The sequence below is a fragment of the Brassica napus genome, chromosome C7 (genome assembly GCF_020379485.1).
Source record: "Brassica napus cultivar Da-Ae chromosome C7, Da-Ae, whole genome shotgun sequence".
In the NCBI taxonomy this organism is placed as follows: Eukaryota; Viridiplantae; Streptophyta; class Magnoliopsida; order Brassicales; family Brassicaceae; genus Brassica; species Brassica napus.
The window spans coordinates 22,646,963-22,664,140 of NC_063450.1; the positions used below are offsets into that span (position 1 = coordinate 22,646,963).

Below are 17,178 nucleotides of genomic sequence, written 5' to 3' on the forward strand. Positions count from 1 at the left end.
AGCTCTTAGGGTTGAAAAACAACAAATTTGTAATAGTGAAATTAATTAAGGGGATTAACAATTTTCCTGACAATTTGTTGATAGTTAACAAATATTTTAATGACAATTATTGAAAGGTTCATTATAGAGAAGTAATATATATTGCAAAATCTTTGAAATTTTTATTAGTCATGATCAGTTTTACTAAGATTTTGATTGGTAGAGCATTAGCTAGCAGTATGCTATAGAAGTAATATGTTGCAGGAGTTGTATGCTTTTGTTAAACAATTTAATAGGATGATTGGTAAAACAATATGAATATGCTATTTAAAATTATTATAAAAATTAGTATATACTGCGGGAGCTGTATGCTTTTCTAACAATTATTGATCGGAGAATATAGATCATGATGCTAATGATAATGCTCTACTATCAAGACCTAACTGTACGTACACTCTAAGAATCAGATACTTCATTTACTGTAATATATATACTTCTAAATTCTCTTAGCAGTTAGCTCTCTTCTTGTAATCAATTTTTTTTATTTTTCTGATTTTGGTTTGGCTAAGGTCGGTCTACTCAAATTTTTGGCAAGTTCGTGGAAGATGAGTCCTCCTTCGGCCTTGCATAAGAAGTAGCCCAGATAATATCAGGTGTGGGCCTATATATAGATAAATTAACCAATGGGTTTCTCCTTAACAGGCAGTTAACAACTTCATGTTGATTTTCATACATACAAGAGCCTCTGGATAAGCTAGTGTGAGTTATACTCTCTGTCCACTATACATTATAGCTCATTGTTAAAATATATATTTAAACAAAAGTCTTACCCTTACTACATAACACAAAATGGGAATTAGAAAGATTTTGGAGCTGGAAGCATATACTCTCTACTTAACACAAATTTATCTATAGAAGCCATAAGGGAATATGTATACATGTACTCAAGATTTTAGTGTGACGGTGTTGGAGCATTGGGAGTAATGTGTCCAAAAAAATTATTTAATTGTAGAAGGGCATAATAAACATTACACACACACAAATGCATACAAGACAGAGATATATAGAGCGAGGCAATCATCATGTAGCTAAGAGGGGAAGAGAGTTTTCATATAAAATGTCAAAAATTGAAGAAAGATTCAAATAGAGCTAGTGTCATAAGGTAACCAACCCAACATGTAATTAATTGCACTTGGTCCTGCTTCCATTCCATGATTTTGATGCCCCTGATACCTGCTACACCGTTACGGAAAGTTTTACTTAAGATATGCTAAAAAGAAAATATTTTACGTACACAGCACAAACTAGCTAGAGATAAAAAAATTGATTAATCACATAAAGAGTGAGTTAGTTACCCCATTTGAAGAATGGGTTCGCATTCCAAAGGCTGGAAGAAAGCATGATGAGAGTGTTGCTGTTGATCATGACGACCATAGTCAACATGACGATCTTCTTGACTCGGGTTGAGTTGAAGTGGCATTTGATATCCATCAGCTAACTGTCACGTACATGTACTTGTTAGCGGAATAATTATTTTTTTTGAACAAATTAGCGGATTAATTAAATACTTAGTAATTACCAAATCAATAAACATTCTTGAATTATTGTGAATGATTAGGACATTACCCTTAGCCTGAGAGTTTTATTTGTCTCATTTAACATGCGTTCCTGCTCCAAATATTCATATATAAGAGAGTGAGCTAGCTAGTATTTTTAGAGTATATGTCATTTGTTTCATCATTCTATTCTTTTTTTTCTTTTATTACCTTACTCTGGAGATCATTGAGCTGGTCGAGCATGAACTGTGTCTGCAAATTTGATATAGGGTCTTAATTAATATAGACTTCATAGTGGTATATGATGAGAGAAATGAAAGTAGTACCCGGAGAGCTCTGATCTGCTTCAAAGAAGAGTCAAGCTGTCTCTCAAGTAACTCAAGCTCCTTTGTACTAAGAGGTCCAAGATCTTCTCCCAATAGATTCCTATTATTTCAAGACAGAAGTCATCACAAATCCGTAAGGAAAAAACAAACTCTAGCAGTAGCTTAAGGAGTTGATTAGTTGTACCTTTGGGTTCTTTGTAAGGCTTCGTAACGCTCCTTAAGCTTAAGATACTCCTGTTGGCTACTAAGTTCCTGCTTACCAAAAAGTTACCATTACTGGATTTGAATTAACCAAAGGAATTCATGACTTTGTCTAAGCATAAAAAGGTAAGGAAGAGAAGGAGGGGACGGTACAACTGCTAAGGCCTCTCTTGAAGGTACATTGGGCTCTGGAGGTCCATAGTTGCACTTTTGGTATCTCTCCAGTGTCCGGATCATGCTGCATCACACCATTAACTAATTAGTCATTTATCAAAATCAACTTTTAGAAAGAATATCTGGGAGTAATTTCAGAGAAGATCTATCTCAATTAAGAACCCAGGGATGAATCTATCTGAAGTAAAGATCCAATGGATAAGATGAATTTGACATTGTAATCCCTAAGGCTTACAAAAACGGGTAGCCCTAGCTAGCTACTTGAATCACCCCCAAAACTTTCTGAATTTGACTGCAAAATTGATGAATGATTTGATTTCATAATGTAGCAGAACTCTTTTAGAAGTGAAGAAAATATTAATTAGAAAACCGTTATTAACTAATATCACCACCAGAGAAATTAACCCTAATTTCCTATAAGATTATCAAATGCCTCTTCTGTGATAAATCTAAAACTCAATGTATCAAATAATACAGAGAATCTAAATATATATATATCAAAGCTATTTAATTAATCTAGTAAAATGATCAGAAATGGGTATTCATTTCCTCTTTGCTTTTCTTTTAAAAGATGAAAGAAAACGTGCGACACAACAACACATCAAATGACACTACAACATATGTAACTTCTTTTGTTTACTTATAAAAAATCAAACCAATAGATAAAAATGGATATATAAACAATACCTGGAACTACTGCAAAACTCGTACAGTTTTCCTCGATTAGAGAAGATGATGAGAGCAACCTCTGCATCACATAGAACCGAAAGCTCGTATGCTTTCTTCAAAAGGCCATTTCTTCTCTTTGCAAACGTCACTTGCCTATTTATCTTGTTCTCTATCCTCTTCAATTCTACTCTCCCTCTTCCCATTCTCCTCTTCTTTCCTTCTCTCTTCTTCTTCTCTTTTACTTTGCAATTCCTCATATATATATATGAATGAGCTTCTCTCTCCTTCTTTTTTTCTTATTTGCTTTCTATTTTTTCTTTTATTTTCTAACTTTTTAAATGTGTACATGTATATCTTTGTAAAAATGTATCTATATATCTCTAAGTACATTAACATTTCGTCAGCTTGACTAGTTGAATCTTTTAACTATATTCTCTTTATCTATACCCCCTCAATTATTGTACTACTACTCAGTAACGAATCCAAACTGATTTCTGAGTGGGTGCACGTACACAGTATAAATTTACGAATAATAATATCTGTTTATATAAAATTAGGCTAAGAAACACACTATTTTTTAAAATGTTATGGGCGCATGTGCATACCCTCTCTCCTTACTAGCATGTGCATACCCTCTCTCCTTACTAGCTTCGCCCCTGCTACTACTCACAATTTACAAAACACCACATAGGATTTATGAAAATCTTGCAAAACATGGAATGTTAATTACTCTATCACCGCTTAGATATTTTTTCAAACTTTGGAGAATATCGGGACTTTTCTTTGTTTGTCTATACATAAATGGTAAGAGAAAGTGTTCCACTTATCTCCTCAAACACTAGTTGTGGTTTCAGTTTAAATATTTAGTTTAGAAAAAGTGATTTTGGCCCTGTTAAAGAAAGTTGCATTCTTTTTTTTTTTACTTCGATCACGAGTTATTAAGGTTTAACTAAAATTCCTACATAAAAACCCTAACATTTAAAAACCATTAAATTAAAGCTTTAATTAATATTCCCTCCGTTTCTTAATGATAGACTTTCTAAAAAAACGCTTGTTTCATAAAGATGTATTTTTTGTGTTTTCTATGAAAAAATTGTAAATTTTAAGAAAATTAATTGACTTTATTGAATTACTATTGGTTAAAAGTTATTGAAAATTGAAAATTATAGAAAATGATATATTTATTATGGTAGTTTAATGTGTTTTCTTAATATGTGTGAAAATACTAAAAATTTTATCTTTTAAAAACGGAAGGAGTATGTTCTCGAGAGACGGAGATATTTAATTAGATGAGAGATTAAATCAACGGTTGGAAATCAATGATGAGAGGAGAGATAGCGCGTGGGATATGAGTTGATGGCAACCCTAAACTGATAGTGTAGGACAATGGATGATATTCAACACGTGTCAATCTCTGGATGGTAAGCTTTGATAAATCCACCTGATTTTTATTTATTTTAATTGTTTTACTTTTCTAATCGAGTTCATTGAATCATGTGACCTAACCTTAACTAGGTGAAGCCCTGTACGATTTTCTCAACTTACTGAATTACCCCTGTGAATTGTGATTGGTGAAAAATGTAGAGTAAAACATACCCTTTTTATGTTTCGTTAATGGTGTGATGATATTTAATGGGCTTATTCTTGTAATAGCCAGAGAGATAGACTGAGTGAAGTAACATTGATTTTGACATAATTCAATGTCAAACATTTGTATCTTATGCTACAAAAAAATAGGGGGATTCTGATGGCCGAAATCGTCGGAAATTCGTCGGAATAGACTGATTCCGACGAATTTCCGACGAACCCGTCCGTCGGTACTGTTTCGTCGGAAAAAAAAATTCGTCGGAATTTCGTCAGAACTTCCGACGACTTTCTGACGAATACCGAGAAACGTCATTCTGACGAACTTCCGACGATATTACGATGCGGATACACGAGACCAGAGTTCATCTGAAAAACTACGTACCGACGGAGAACGTTCGTCGGACAGTTCCGACGTAGAGTGTTCCTCGGTGTATTCCGACGAACTTTGGGCGTCGAAATTTACCGACGGACAACGGTCGTCGGAATATACCGACGAACCTCGTTCGTCGGTATATTCCGACGGAAATGTGGTTTGTCGGTAAATTCCGACGGATATATGTCCGTCGGTATATTCCGACGACCATTGTCCGTCGGTATATTCCGACGACCATTGTCCGTCAGTATATACCCATTTTTTTTTACAAATTAATTTTGCATTTTAATATATTTTTTGATATTAATAAATTTAAAAAATCAGAAATTTAAAACTAATAATATTATAAAATTTAAATTCATAAAAACCGAAATAGGAAAAAAACATTCATAAAGTTTAAAATTCATACAAACCGAAATAGAAAAAAAAACATTCCGAAAGTTTTAAAAAGCCGAAATAAACTAAGATGAACTCGAAGACATCAAACGATCTAGCTTCTGCATAATCTCGGTGTTGAACTTCTTCTGGGATGCCAACTCAGCAAGGATAGTGGCATTCTCCGAACGGATAGTGGCATTCTCCGAAAGGATAGTGGTGTTCTGCTCCTCCAATGCCCCAATCCGTTCATCTTTGTCATGTAGCTCCTCGAGAATCATGGGATCGGCATACGGAGCTTGCGAAGAAGATGCCGGATACGAAGAAGCACGACGGGCCAACCCAACTAAACGGCCTCCTTTCCTTTTAGGAACCGCCTACAAAAATATTTAAAGTAAGTAAATAGGGACAAGTAAGTAATCGACATTATAAAAAAAATATATTAATAAAAAAATTACCTTTTCAACCATCTCATTTATTTGCAATAGAGACAGGTTGGTTGAAGCTCCCGTGGAGTCGCCGTCATCAGAGAGAGGCTGAGATTGGGAAACTATTTCAGCTTCCACCAAATCAACTACACCTTTGATCACGGGGTCCTGAATTTGACCCGTCGTCTTGTTAGTGTGAGCCACCTTAATGAGTTGGAGACGATCAACGGGATTACCGTCATTTGCTTCGATCTAAAAAAACCGCCATTATTAGCCAAGAAATATATAAAATATTTATTTAAAAAATATAAAGATAAATAATAATAAAAAACTTACAAGTTCATCCTCCTTAGTAGACATAGAGCAAGCGCCGAGGTTGTGCACATACATACCTTTCCCGCCACGATCGCTCTTCCGGTTCCTGGAGTTCCTAGAAGACGTCTCTGCAGTTTCGTCCTTCTCCCAATGAGCTATCAACTGCTCCCACACCGCCCCGTTGATGAACCGTGGCTTCTTGTTCTTCTGCCAAACTGTCTTCCACGCGTTTATCTGCTTTGTGTAAGAGTCCATGGCCTTTTCGTTGAATTTCTTACGGACTGTTTCCGTAAGATCGGAGTGCCAGTTGAACTCTTGCTACAAAACAAACACAATTTAATAAGTAAATATATTTAAAAAAATGTAAAAACTTTAAAAAAATGAAGAGTTACTATACCGCAAACTGATGAAACCACAACTCTCGTTCGTCGTTAGGGATCACACACCACTTTGGATATCCAAAACGGAGCATGGAGTACATCATCTGGTTGATGCTCCGGCTAATGCCATTTTTCGACTTGGTGAACCTGTAAAAAAAAATACAAGTTAGCAAGTCAATTAAAGGAAAAATATAACGGTACAAATAAAAAAAATACTAACCAAGTGCTATGGCCTCGTCGTGGGTTGGGTTGGAGAAACGGGAGATGCTCTCGACCTGGTTGTTGAACCAATAGATGAACCGGCATGACCCCCGGATCCTGTTGAGCAACAGCGTGAGGGGCAGCGTGAGGGGCAGAGGGAGCTGGAGCGGGAATATATGCGGGAACCGAGTCATGAGACGATCCCGACGCACGGGAACTGCTCACCGAACTACGTCGAAGACGGGCTGCGGGGCAGGCTTCATCCTCGGCCCTAAAAAAAAAAAATTAATACATCAAACATATTTTCAAATCATTTCTATTTTTAATGTTTTCATTTATATATTTACAAAAGATTTTATAAACGTTTTAAAAAAAACTATTAAACCTTTTATATATATATATATATGTATACAAAATTATAAAAAATTTATAAATATAGAAAAATGTTGTTAAAAATTTATAAATGAAGAAAAATGTTGTTAAATATTTATATTTTTTTTAAAAAAACGTTTTATTATACATAGTTTATTAGTGGAAACTTATAAAAAATTATAAAAAAATTTAAAATTTTTATTATACATGATTTACATATATATATATGTATACAAAATTATAAAAAAATTATAAATATAGAAAAATGTTGTTAAATATTTTTAAAAAATTTTAAAAACGTTTTATTATATAGATTTCATCACTGGAAACTTGAAAAACGTTTTTAAAAATGAAAAAGACGTTTTAAAAAAATCAAAAAACGGTTTTAAAAATCAAAAAACGTTTTTAAAAATAAAAAAATGTTCCAAAAATAAACTAAAACAACAATCCAAACAACAATCCTAACTTATATATCCTAAACTATCAATCAAACAACCTAAAATCCGAGATCTAACATCCAAAACCCTAAACAATTGAGATTAAAGAAGGTTTGGGATGATTCTTACATGATTTAGGGTTTGGGGGAGGAATCGCCGGTGTAGAGGGATGAATCGCCGGTGTAGAGAGAGGAATCGCCGGTGGAGAGAGGAATTTAGAGAGAGAGAGATGCGGAGATAACGAAGAAAGAAGAAGGAGGAGGGTTATTATATCAGACTATTCCGAAGGACACGGGTTCGTCGGTATTCCGTCGGTATAATTAAAATATACCAAATGCCAATTCGCGAAAATTTTCAAGCGGTTTGGTTCTCCCGGGCAAATTTAAATTCCGACGGAATGTGTCCGTCAGTATATTCCGACGGACACATTCCGTCAGTATATTCCGACGGAATTCCGACGACTTAGTGTTTAGGGTGTTGATTTCAAGTTTCTAAATGCAAAATCCAAATCTTTGATAATATATATAGTATTTTGCATAAAGATTTAACAATAAAAATGTTTTATAACACGATTTTACACAATAACATTTTTTGTTGTGTAAGCTTATATAAATATGATTGTATAAGTATATAATGTTAAGATGAGATGTTATGAAAACAATGATATGCATACATAAATATTTTAATGAGTTGTTATATTTGAACGGTTGCGATCTAATACTATACTAAACACTTATTATGTGTTATTTTCATAGTTTTGGCATCTAAATTTATAGATTTTTATGATTGAAACTTTATAGAAACACATGTCGTCGGTATTTTCCGACGAAATACCGACGACCTTTCCAATTTTCAATGAAACTCATTGTCGTCGCTATGTCATCGGTATATTGCGAGGGATTTCCGACGGACCATTAAAAAAAAAAAAAAAAAAAAAAAAAAAACTAATCAGAATCTTCTGAATCTTCATCAAACTCCCCAACCTCGGCTTCCGGCTCTGAATGTACGACAGCATCATGTCCAAACACAGTCAAATTCTCAACGAGTTGAACATTTTCCAAATCTTCAACTGCCTGGGCGTTGCTGGTAGACTCTGGTTGCAATGGTTCATCATCATCAGAAGTTCCATCCACTCGTCCTCTTGGGTTGATTTGCGTTACAGTAACCCATGGATCGTCTCTGTACGTCACCCGAGGGTAACTGATGTAGCACACCTATACATATCAATTATACAAGTATTAGTAAAATATATAACATTAATTAATTATATTGGTAAAAAATTATGAATAGATTGACATACCTGATCAGCTTGCGAACCAAGAATGAAGGGATCATAATATTGAAGTTTCCGCCGCGAATGAACTGATGTAACACCAAACGCATCAATCTTCACTCCTCTATCTAGGGTGGTGTCATACCAATCACAATAGAATACTACACAACGCAATCCAACCATTCCAGGAAATTGGATTTCCAATATTTCTTTTATGTTGCCGTAGTAGACATCGTCACCAGAAGAAGATGAAACACCAGCATCATATGTTGTCTTAGAATGACATTTCCTTGTGAATGCATATCCTCGCGTACAAAATTTAGGATATGATTTGACCACATAGTTTGGTCCCTGCACAAATTCGCGTATCCAATCATCGAATACAAGACCTCTGGCCAAACCATCATTCACCTATAAAAAAAAACATATATGATTTCAAAATTAATTAGTTTATATATATTAAATTTAAACTAATCATTTGCATAGGGTAATATGATATATGACTCACATAACTACGAAGCCACACAGCAAATCCGTTATCTCTAAGTTGTCGAAGCTCATCTTCCGTTGCATGCCTGTGAGTCATACGCAACTCCGCCATATATACACTATATACAAAAATATTATCAATATGAAATAAATTTATTGAATATTAATCTAACAATAAATGAATAAATATTTTTACCTCTCATATTGTAGAACATCTTCACAGTTGGTGAGCAAATATGTTTGCAAATGAGCGTGCTCAGTGTTCGTAAGTCTCCGCTTCGTGAATTTTCCACTAAGTCGTCCTATTTCCTTGAACATGCTTGGGATAGTAACATGACATGTTGCTCTCTCCCCTTTATCATCATGCCGAGCAGGTCTTCGGTGTTTTGTATGCACTTCTGGTAGAAAATAATTTTCAGCAAAGATTGCAGTTTCTTCATTGATCACCTGTGCCACTATAGATCCTTCCACCCTGCTTTGATTTTTGACCATCTTCTTCAGATGATGCATATAACGCTCAAAAATATACATCCATCTGTACTGCACAGGACCACCAAGTTCCAATTCTCTTGCGAGATGAATAGCAAGATGTTCCATTACATCAAAGAATGATGGAGGAAATATCTTCTCAAGGTTGCACATGCTGAATGGTGCGTTTGTCTTCAAATTATTAATACCCTCTTCAGTCACTACTTTGCTGCATAAGTCGCAGAAGAAAACACTAATCCATACATAGATAAAAGACATAATTTTCGTAAGTATTAAGTTTTTATAAGCATAATTGTTAAATATAAAAATAAATTAAATTGTAAAAATATAATATACCTGCAATTTGCTTCATGAACATTACGTGGCAATAATGCTGAAAAAGCAAACGGAAGGAGGCGCTGCATAATTACATGACAATCATGACTCTTCAAGCCAGTAAACTTTCCTTCGCTTCTATCAACGCAGTTCCCCAAATTTGATGCATATCCGTCAGGAAATTTCACTTTATCTGTAATCCAATCAAAGAACTCTTCTTTTCTAGCACCATCTAGCCGATAAATGGGAAAAGGGGCCGTACCGTTCTCATCAACGTGAAGTTCAGAACGATCACAAATATCGACTAAATCCAACCTTGACTTCAAATTATCCTTCGTTTTACCTTGGATGTTAAGGACTGTGTTCATCAGATTATCGAAGAAGTTCTTCTCAATATGCATGACATCTAAATTATGCCGCAATAGATGACTCTCCCAATATGGCAGATCCCAGAAAATACTCTTTTTGTGCCAGTTATGTAGCTCTCCAACCGCATTGACTCGAATGTTTTCATGTCCACCTACATCTGGCGTCCTTTCTGCATCAAAATACCTAAACTGCTTCAACAAATCTTTCCCACTAACTTCCTCAGGTGGACCATCAAACACCTGCTTGTTCTTCGTAAACGAAGTCTTACTCCTGCGGTATGGATGATCAGGTGGTAGAAATCGTCTGTGACAGTCAAACCAACACGTTTTCCTTCCGTTCTTTAGTTGGAAAGCATCTGTGTCATCTTGACAATATGGACATGATAGCTTCCCATGTGTTGTCCATCCAGATAACATACCATATGCTGGAAAGTCACTTATTGTCCACATAAGTACTGCCCGCATCTGAAAGTTTTCTTTGCGCGAAACATCGTATGTCTCAAAACCATGCGCCCATAGTTGTTGCAACTCATATATTAGTGGTTGAAGAAACACATCTAGTGATCTTTTAGGATGATCTGGCCCGGGGACAAGAATTGAGAGAAACAAAAACTCTCGTCGCATGCACAAGCTCGGCCGTAAGTTGTACGGTGTCACAATAACTGGCCATAGAGAATACTGCCTTCCATGCTTTCCAAATGGGCTGAAACCATCAGTAGATAATCCAAGATAAATATTTCTTCTCTCTTCCGCAAATTCTGGATATGTTGACTGGAAATGTTTCCAAGCCTTTGCATCTGAAGGATGTCTAATCTCACCATTTGTGGAATGCTCTGCATGCCATCTCATTGCTTTTGCTGTGCGCTCACACTGATACAACCTCTTCAATCTTTCCGTCAAAGGCAAATACCACATTCTTTTGAATGGGATCGGAACTCTTCCCCTCGTCTCCTGATAACGAGGTTTCCCACAAAATTTGCATACATTCCGTGTCTCATCCGCTCTCCAGTAGATCATGCAGTTGTCAATACATACATCTATCACTTCATACGGTAGTTGAAGACCTGCAACAAGTTTCTGAACCTCGTAGTATGAACCCGGTGCAAGGTTATCCTTAGGTAGAATACCTTTGACAAAATCAGTAATCGCATCCATACATTCTTCAGCCAAATTATAGTCTGTCTTAATACCCATTAATCTAGTTGCAGATGATAAGACTGAATGACCATCTCTACAATTTTGATACAAAGGTTGTTTTCCTGCATCCAACATGTCAAAAAATCTCCTAGATTCGGGGTTTGGTTCTTCCCTTCTATAATGATCATGTACCATCTGCTCAGTACCTACATCATAATCTATATCCGTTCTAGATTCTTCTAACCTAATATCAGGATGAGGTTCACTAACAGGCTGAGGTTCGCTAGTACTACCATATTCATAACCAGTTTCCCCATGAAGGTACCAAACTTTATAATTACGTGAAAACCCTTTCATATACAAATGAGTCCAAACATCAAATTCTTTTATAACCTTATTATTATTGCAAGAAGAGCAGGGACATCTTAACATACCACTTTTTGCATCCGGTTGCTGTTGAACAAGCCTCATGAATTCTCCAATCCCTTGAACGTATTCTTCCGTAAGCAAATTGGTGTTCGGATCCAAATGAGGTTTATCCATCCACGAACGATAATAAACTTCTGAAGACATGATTTTCACGGAATTGTTATGACTAAAGAGAATGAAGAGAGAATGAAGTGTGAATGAGTTGAATGAGGAGGTGTTGTATTTATAGGAAATTGGTTACGGACCTCCGACGACTTTCCGACGAAATTCCGACCGATGTAAAGCAGTCCGTCGGAATTCCGTCGGTATTGTCCAATCTCAAACGGCTATATAACGGTCATATATATTTGTCGGGAACGGTCACATGGTTCGTCGGAATGTCGTCGGAAATTTGTCGGAATATACCGACGAACTTCCGACGACTACAACGGTTACATTTTTTATCGGAATGTCGTCGAAAAGTCGTCGGAAAATTCCGACGAACCATATTTCGTCAGAAATAGCCGATGGAATTCCGACGACTTAATTTTTTTGGATTTGGTCGGAAATTTGTCAGTATTCCGTCACAAATGTCCGACGACCTTGGTGTCCGTCGGAACCTCCGTCGGAATTCGGTGTGTTTTTTTGTAGTATTATTTTATCCGGTTCTGCTCGGTGGATTAAAAGGTTTCCAGTTGCAAGTGAAAAAGTAGGTGACGTCTTTCTCTTAGTGGAATCATCCACGTATACATTTATAAACCACATATATATGCACCGAGTACTTTATTCCATATCACCGAAATAGTATAAGAATATAACTCCACCTACAACTTTTAAATATTAAACATATCTCAACTTTAGTTATCCCTAATCCCACCACAACCCCTAAATATTACACCCTAAGCTCTAATCAGTAAACCCTAAACCCAAGTCTAAACCTTAAACCCAAATATAAACCCTAAACCCAAATATAAACTCTAAACCCAAATAGAATGAAACAAAATAAATAACATAGTACATATTGGTGAAATTATGAAATGTATGTGATTGCATGTAAGAAGTTAATACTAACCCCAGTCATACCCTTTCATCTTCTAAATACTAAACCCTATTCTCTAATCATTAAACTCTAACCCAAATATGAACCATAAATTCAAATATCAAAATCTAAAAAATACATAATATTATATAATATTAAATTATATTATGTAATATTAAACTATACAATATAAATCACAATACAATTTTTACAGACACATGTAAAGATAGTTAGAATTTAAGAAAATTACAAACTATATTTCTAAACAAAATTCAACACTTTTTATTAACCAACAAATGAAATGGAGCATGATAAAATAGTATAAAAACAAAATATAATGCATAACAAAATATACATTTCTATTTTATATGCATAGAATATTTTATATGCATAGAATATTTTATATGCATAGAATAGAATACAATAATAAAAATTGTTCATCTTCTCCCACATACAACATAGATTTCCTGTAAATTCAGATACATACATGTTCAGGTGTCTTGCTACAGTCGCTTTTGGAATCTGAGAAGCATCTCCTTTTCGTCACCGACAAAGCCTCCTAAACCGGTTTCTTCCTCCACAAAACTTTTCGGGAACGTAGTCTGTAACATCTTCATCGCTCAAATCTATTTTGGAGAAATCTATTCACTTTTCCAAATATCAGCAATAAAAAACTTATTTTGTGAGTGTGTGTGGGCAACAAAGAACCATGTTTTATCTTTCACAATTAATAATCATTAATTAAATTTTTTTCTTTGAAGGTTGAGCCGGTGAAAAAGAGGGCTAATACAATATTATTATATAAATGTAATAGTGTATATAAGAATGATAGGGAAATTGGCTAGTTTGTGAATTAACTTTTTTTTCATGTCATACAGTCCAATTTCCCATATCTAAATTCTTACTGTTAGATTTGTTATCTTTTTCCTCATTTATAGTCCTATGTATTTTTGATATTATAAAAAATGATAACATTCTCATAATTTAATGTTTGTTGTTTGAGTTTGCCAAACACTACTATGTTGATAACTTTAGTTTGGTATAAAAAGAGTTTTGAAGAAAACATTAATGGATAAAATAAACATAGTTTTGAATATAGGTTATAGTATATTTTGGTCATCTTAGGGTTCGTCCGATGTAAGAGTTCATGTCTGACTAAAACTTTTAGTCCTTTTTGTTTGCAAACGTAATAGCTTTATTTTGGCTGGTAAGTAGGTGTTGGAGACAAAGGTATGATTCAATTAGAAAACTAAACATAGCATTATTATTCTGTTTGGTTATAAAAGCTTCCTTTCTCTGATTTGCAAGTTTAATCATCACTAGTTTGATTCTAGAAGCATTACAAGCAATTTTGTAAGTGTTCCATTAGCCCTTATTAAACAGGGCTCCAGATTTTTTTTTTTTTTTTTTTTTTTTGTTTAACCAGACGGGGTTCGGGCTTTCGGCTGTACCATTACGGCCCTGGACACTCCTCCCCGCCCGAGACTCGAACTCGTGATCTCTCAAACCGGAGTCTGAGGTGTTACCAGTTGAGCTAGTTTGTCCGGGTAGGGCTCCAGATTCTGATAGTTTGTTTTGCTTCAATTTCGGTAAAATAAAGAATTTACTGGTTAACTTACGACAATCAAAATTGGTTAGAAAAGGGTATCTAGAGGACAAGAGAGTAAGCCAAGTACGTATTCACTTCTTATCAGATCTGGTCATACATTTCAATGTAAGATGACGACAACTGATAAAGATGTTGTGCACTAAACCAGAGAAACTAAAGTACATTCAACTATCTAATTATTTACTGATGTCAGTGGTACTATTTAAAAAAAAAAATACATTTCAAGAAAATAAAGTCATCATTCTTGAAGTCTCTTTAAGGTATTTTTATACGGAGGAAAACAGAAAACCTTGAAGGCATACTATAATTTAATGATAGGACGTGAGGTCTTGTAAGTTATATAATCTCGTACGTATCGTATCGCATAATAGATTTCTACGTCTAAACTCTAAAGCATATACATTATAATAAAAGTTTGACCAAAAAAAAAAAAAACATTATAATAAAAAAATGGTCAATATGTAAGAGAGAAGCACTTGGAATACTCTTTATTGCTTTGGGGTCCTATGCCCTGGAGCACACACATGACCCAACAAGGATAGATATACATCGATGAGATCCAACGGTTATAATGAGTTCTCAGAATCAAAAATGCTATTTTCTTCGATGATGCTAAAGAAACGGTGATGATCGATGGGGACCAGACATCAACTTGCAAATTTGCGATGCAAACTGTAGAACAAATAAATGCCACGTGAAACCCTACACGACAGCTAAGTTGCGAAGTACTATTAGTGATGTGGTCCATTAGGCGTTAGGTTGAATCGGACGGTTATAAGACGGTGTGTCATGGAGGGGAATAAGAACCGTCTGATTAAGCTTCTAAAAATAGACAGACATGGTCCATGTCAAGACGTAATTAGAATGGGACCTCATTGTCAAAAACAGAAAGATGGGGTTATATTCAAATAGTTCTTGGCAGTGGCGGATATAGGTAGGCCAAGGAGGTAGCACTTGCACCCATGAAAAATTTAAATTCTGTTTGATGTTACTTATTTTTTTAGTCATTTCCCCTTACTAAAATCATATTATATCTTCAATTTCTGTGTTTATATGTAATTTGCCCCCATCCAAAAAATTGTCTACATCCGCCACTGGTTCTTGGGTTTACTGAGTGGGTTTTTAAAAGTTTTTGGGGACCAGTCTTTTGTATAGTAAGTGACTATAGTCTCGGACTCATCGTCATTATGTATAAAATAAAAGGTTTCAGCTTCCAAGAAATTAAAATGTTCAAACGTGTGTAACTAAACTTGATTTGGTTTTAACAACATTACTAATTAACGAATTTTTTTTTACAAACGGAGAATTGTTGTGTTACTTACATTTACTTTTAGATTTCAGAAACAAACAGATGTATGGATCTTTTGACTCTTTGTACTATACTAACGTAGAGATTTAAGACATCGAAGATGTAATTCGTCAATCCATGTGAAACGTCATCATGAGTCTCCATAAGTTTGTGTATGTTTTACAGTGTGAAGTCAAGTCTGAATGCAAGAGTAAAGACAGAGAATGAGAAATGTGAACTGAGAATTGTAAATACCTTTAATAAAACAACCTTGCCTGCATTCTCGATATCAATTGATGATTGTTTATAAAAGCAGTTTATGAACTCCAAGTGCTTGATCCTACAAGACTAGAGCCAAAACACGTTCTAAACTAGTGGAACAGATGTATGGATCTTTGACTCTTTGACATTACATTTTTGATACGGAAGGCAACATGGAAAGCTCTTTAGGGGTTACCTTTGGATAGTGTAAACGAGAGATATGGTGAAAAGATCTTGTTTTCTTCTCTGTCACAATCGTGACTTATATACACATTACATGATAACACCAAATCATAATAGAATCTACCGATCTCTATCTACCCTTATCTTTACAACAGAACTTATCCAATATACATTTACGTACGTCGGTCTAAAACCATCTAGACCCTTCCTTAACACTCCCCCTCAAGTTGGAACGTGCAAGTCACACACTCCAAACTTGGACAACAAGCAACAAAATGGTGAAGCTCCCAAAGCCTTTGTCAATATATCTTCGAGTTGCTCATTAGTCCGAACATGAACGGTAGAGATGAGCTTGTCTTTTACCGCGTCTCTCACACTGTGACAGTCTTTCTCTATGTGTTTCGTCCGTTCATGGAACACAAGATTCGCTGCGATGTAGATGGCAGCTTTACTATCACAAAACAACTCCATCTGTGTCTCATGCTTAACTCCAAGATCCTCCAGAAGTCTCTTCATCCACTTCAGCTCTTTTAATGCATCTGACATAGCACGATACTCGGCCTCTGCAGACGAGTGTGACACTGTGTCTTGCTTCTTAGTTTTCCATGCGACAGGTGAGTTGCCAAGTAACACCATATACGCTGACGATGATCTTTTCGTGAGCGGGCATGAGTTGTAATCAGAGTCGCAGTATGCTCGTATCTTCAAATCACTGTCAGACCTCAGCATAATACCTTGACCTGGACTCCCCTTCAAGTATCGTAGAACTCTCATCACTGCCTCCCAGTGTGCCTCTCTTGGCTCATGCATCACCTGAGACAGCAAGTGAACTGCATACGACAAATCCGGCCTCGTTATAGTCAAATACACCAGACGACCCACTACTCTCCTGAACTTCACAGGATTAACACACAACGGACTCTTATCCGCAAGCAACCGATGGTTC

The 17,178-nt window shown here is 35.5% G+C and overlaps 1 protein-coding gene across 2 annotated transcripts; it reads right to left on the minus strand.

Moving 5' to 3' along the window:
* Window positions 1–960: 960 nt before the first annotated feature.
* LOC106425408 (agamous-like MADS-box protein AGL9 homolog) lies at window positions 961–3,213 on the minus strand. Of its 2 annotated transcripts, none has more exons than XM_013866141.3 (8): window positions 2,924–3,213; window positions 2,216–2,300; window positions 2,046–2,113; window positions 1,862–1,961; window positions 1,746–1,787; window positions 1,606–1,647; window positions 1,335–1,477; window positions 961–1,212 (listed from the first exon to the last, which is right to left on the minus strand). In XM_013866141.3, the coding sequence occupies exons 1-8, from the start codon at window positions 3,160–3,162 to the stop codon at window positions 1,119–1,121; spliced, it is 813 nt and encodes a 270-aa protein (XP_013721595.2). In that variant the 5' UTR covers window positions 3,163–3,213; the 3' UTR covers window positions 961–1,118. The 2 variants fall into 2 exon arrangements, with proteins under 2 accessions (XP_013721595.2, XP_013721594.1); XM_013866140.3 differs by having other exon boundaries at window positions 961–1,215; window positions 2,924–3,155.
* Window positions 3,214–17,178: the final 13,965 nt, after the last annotated feature.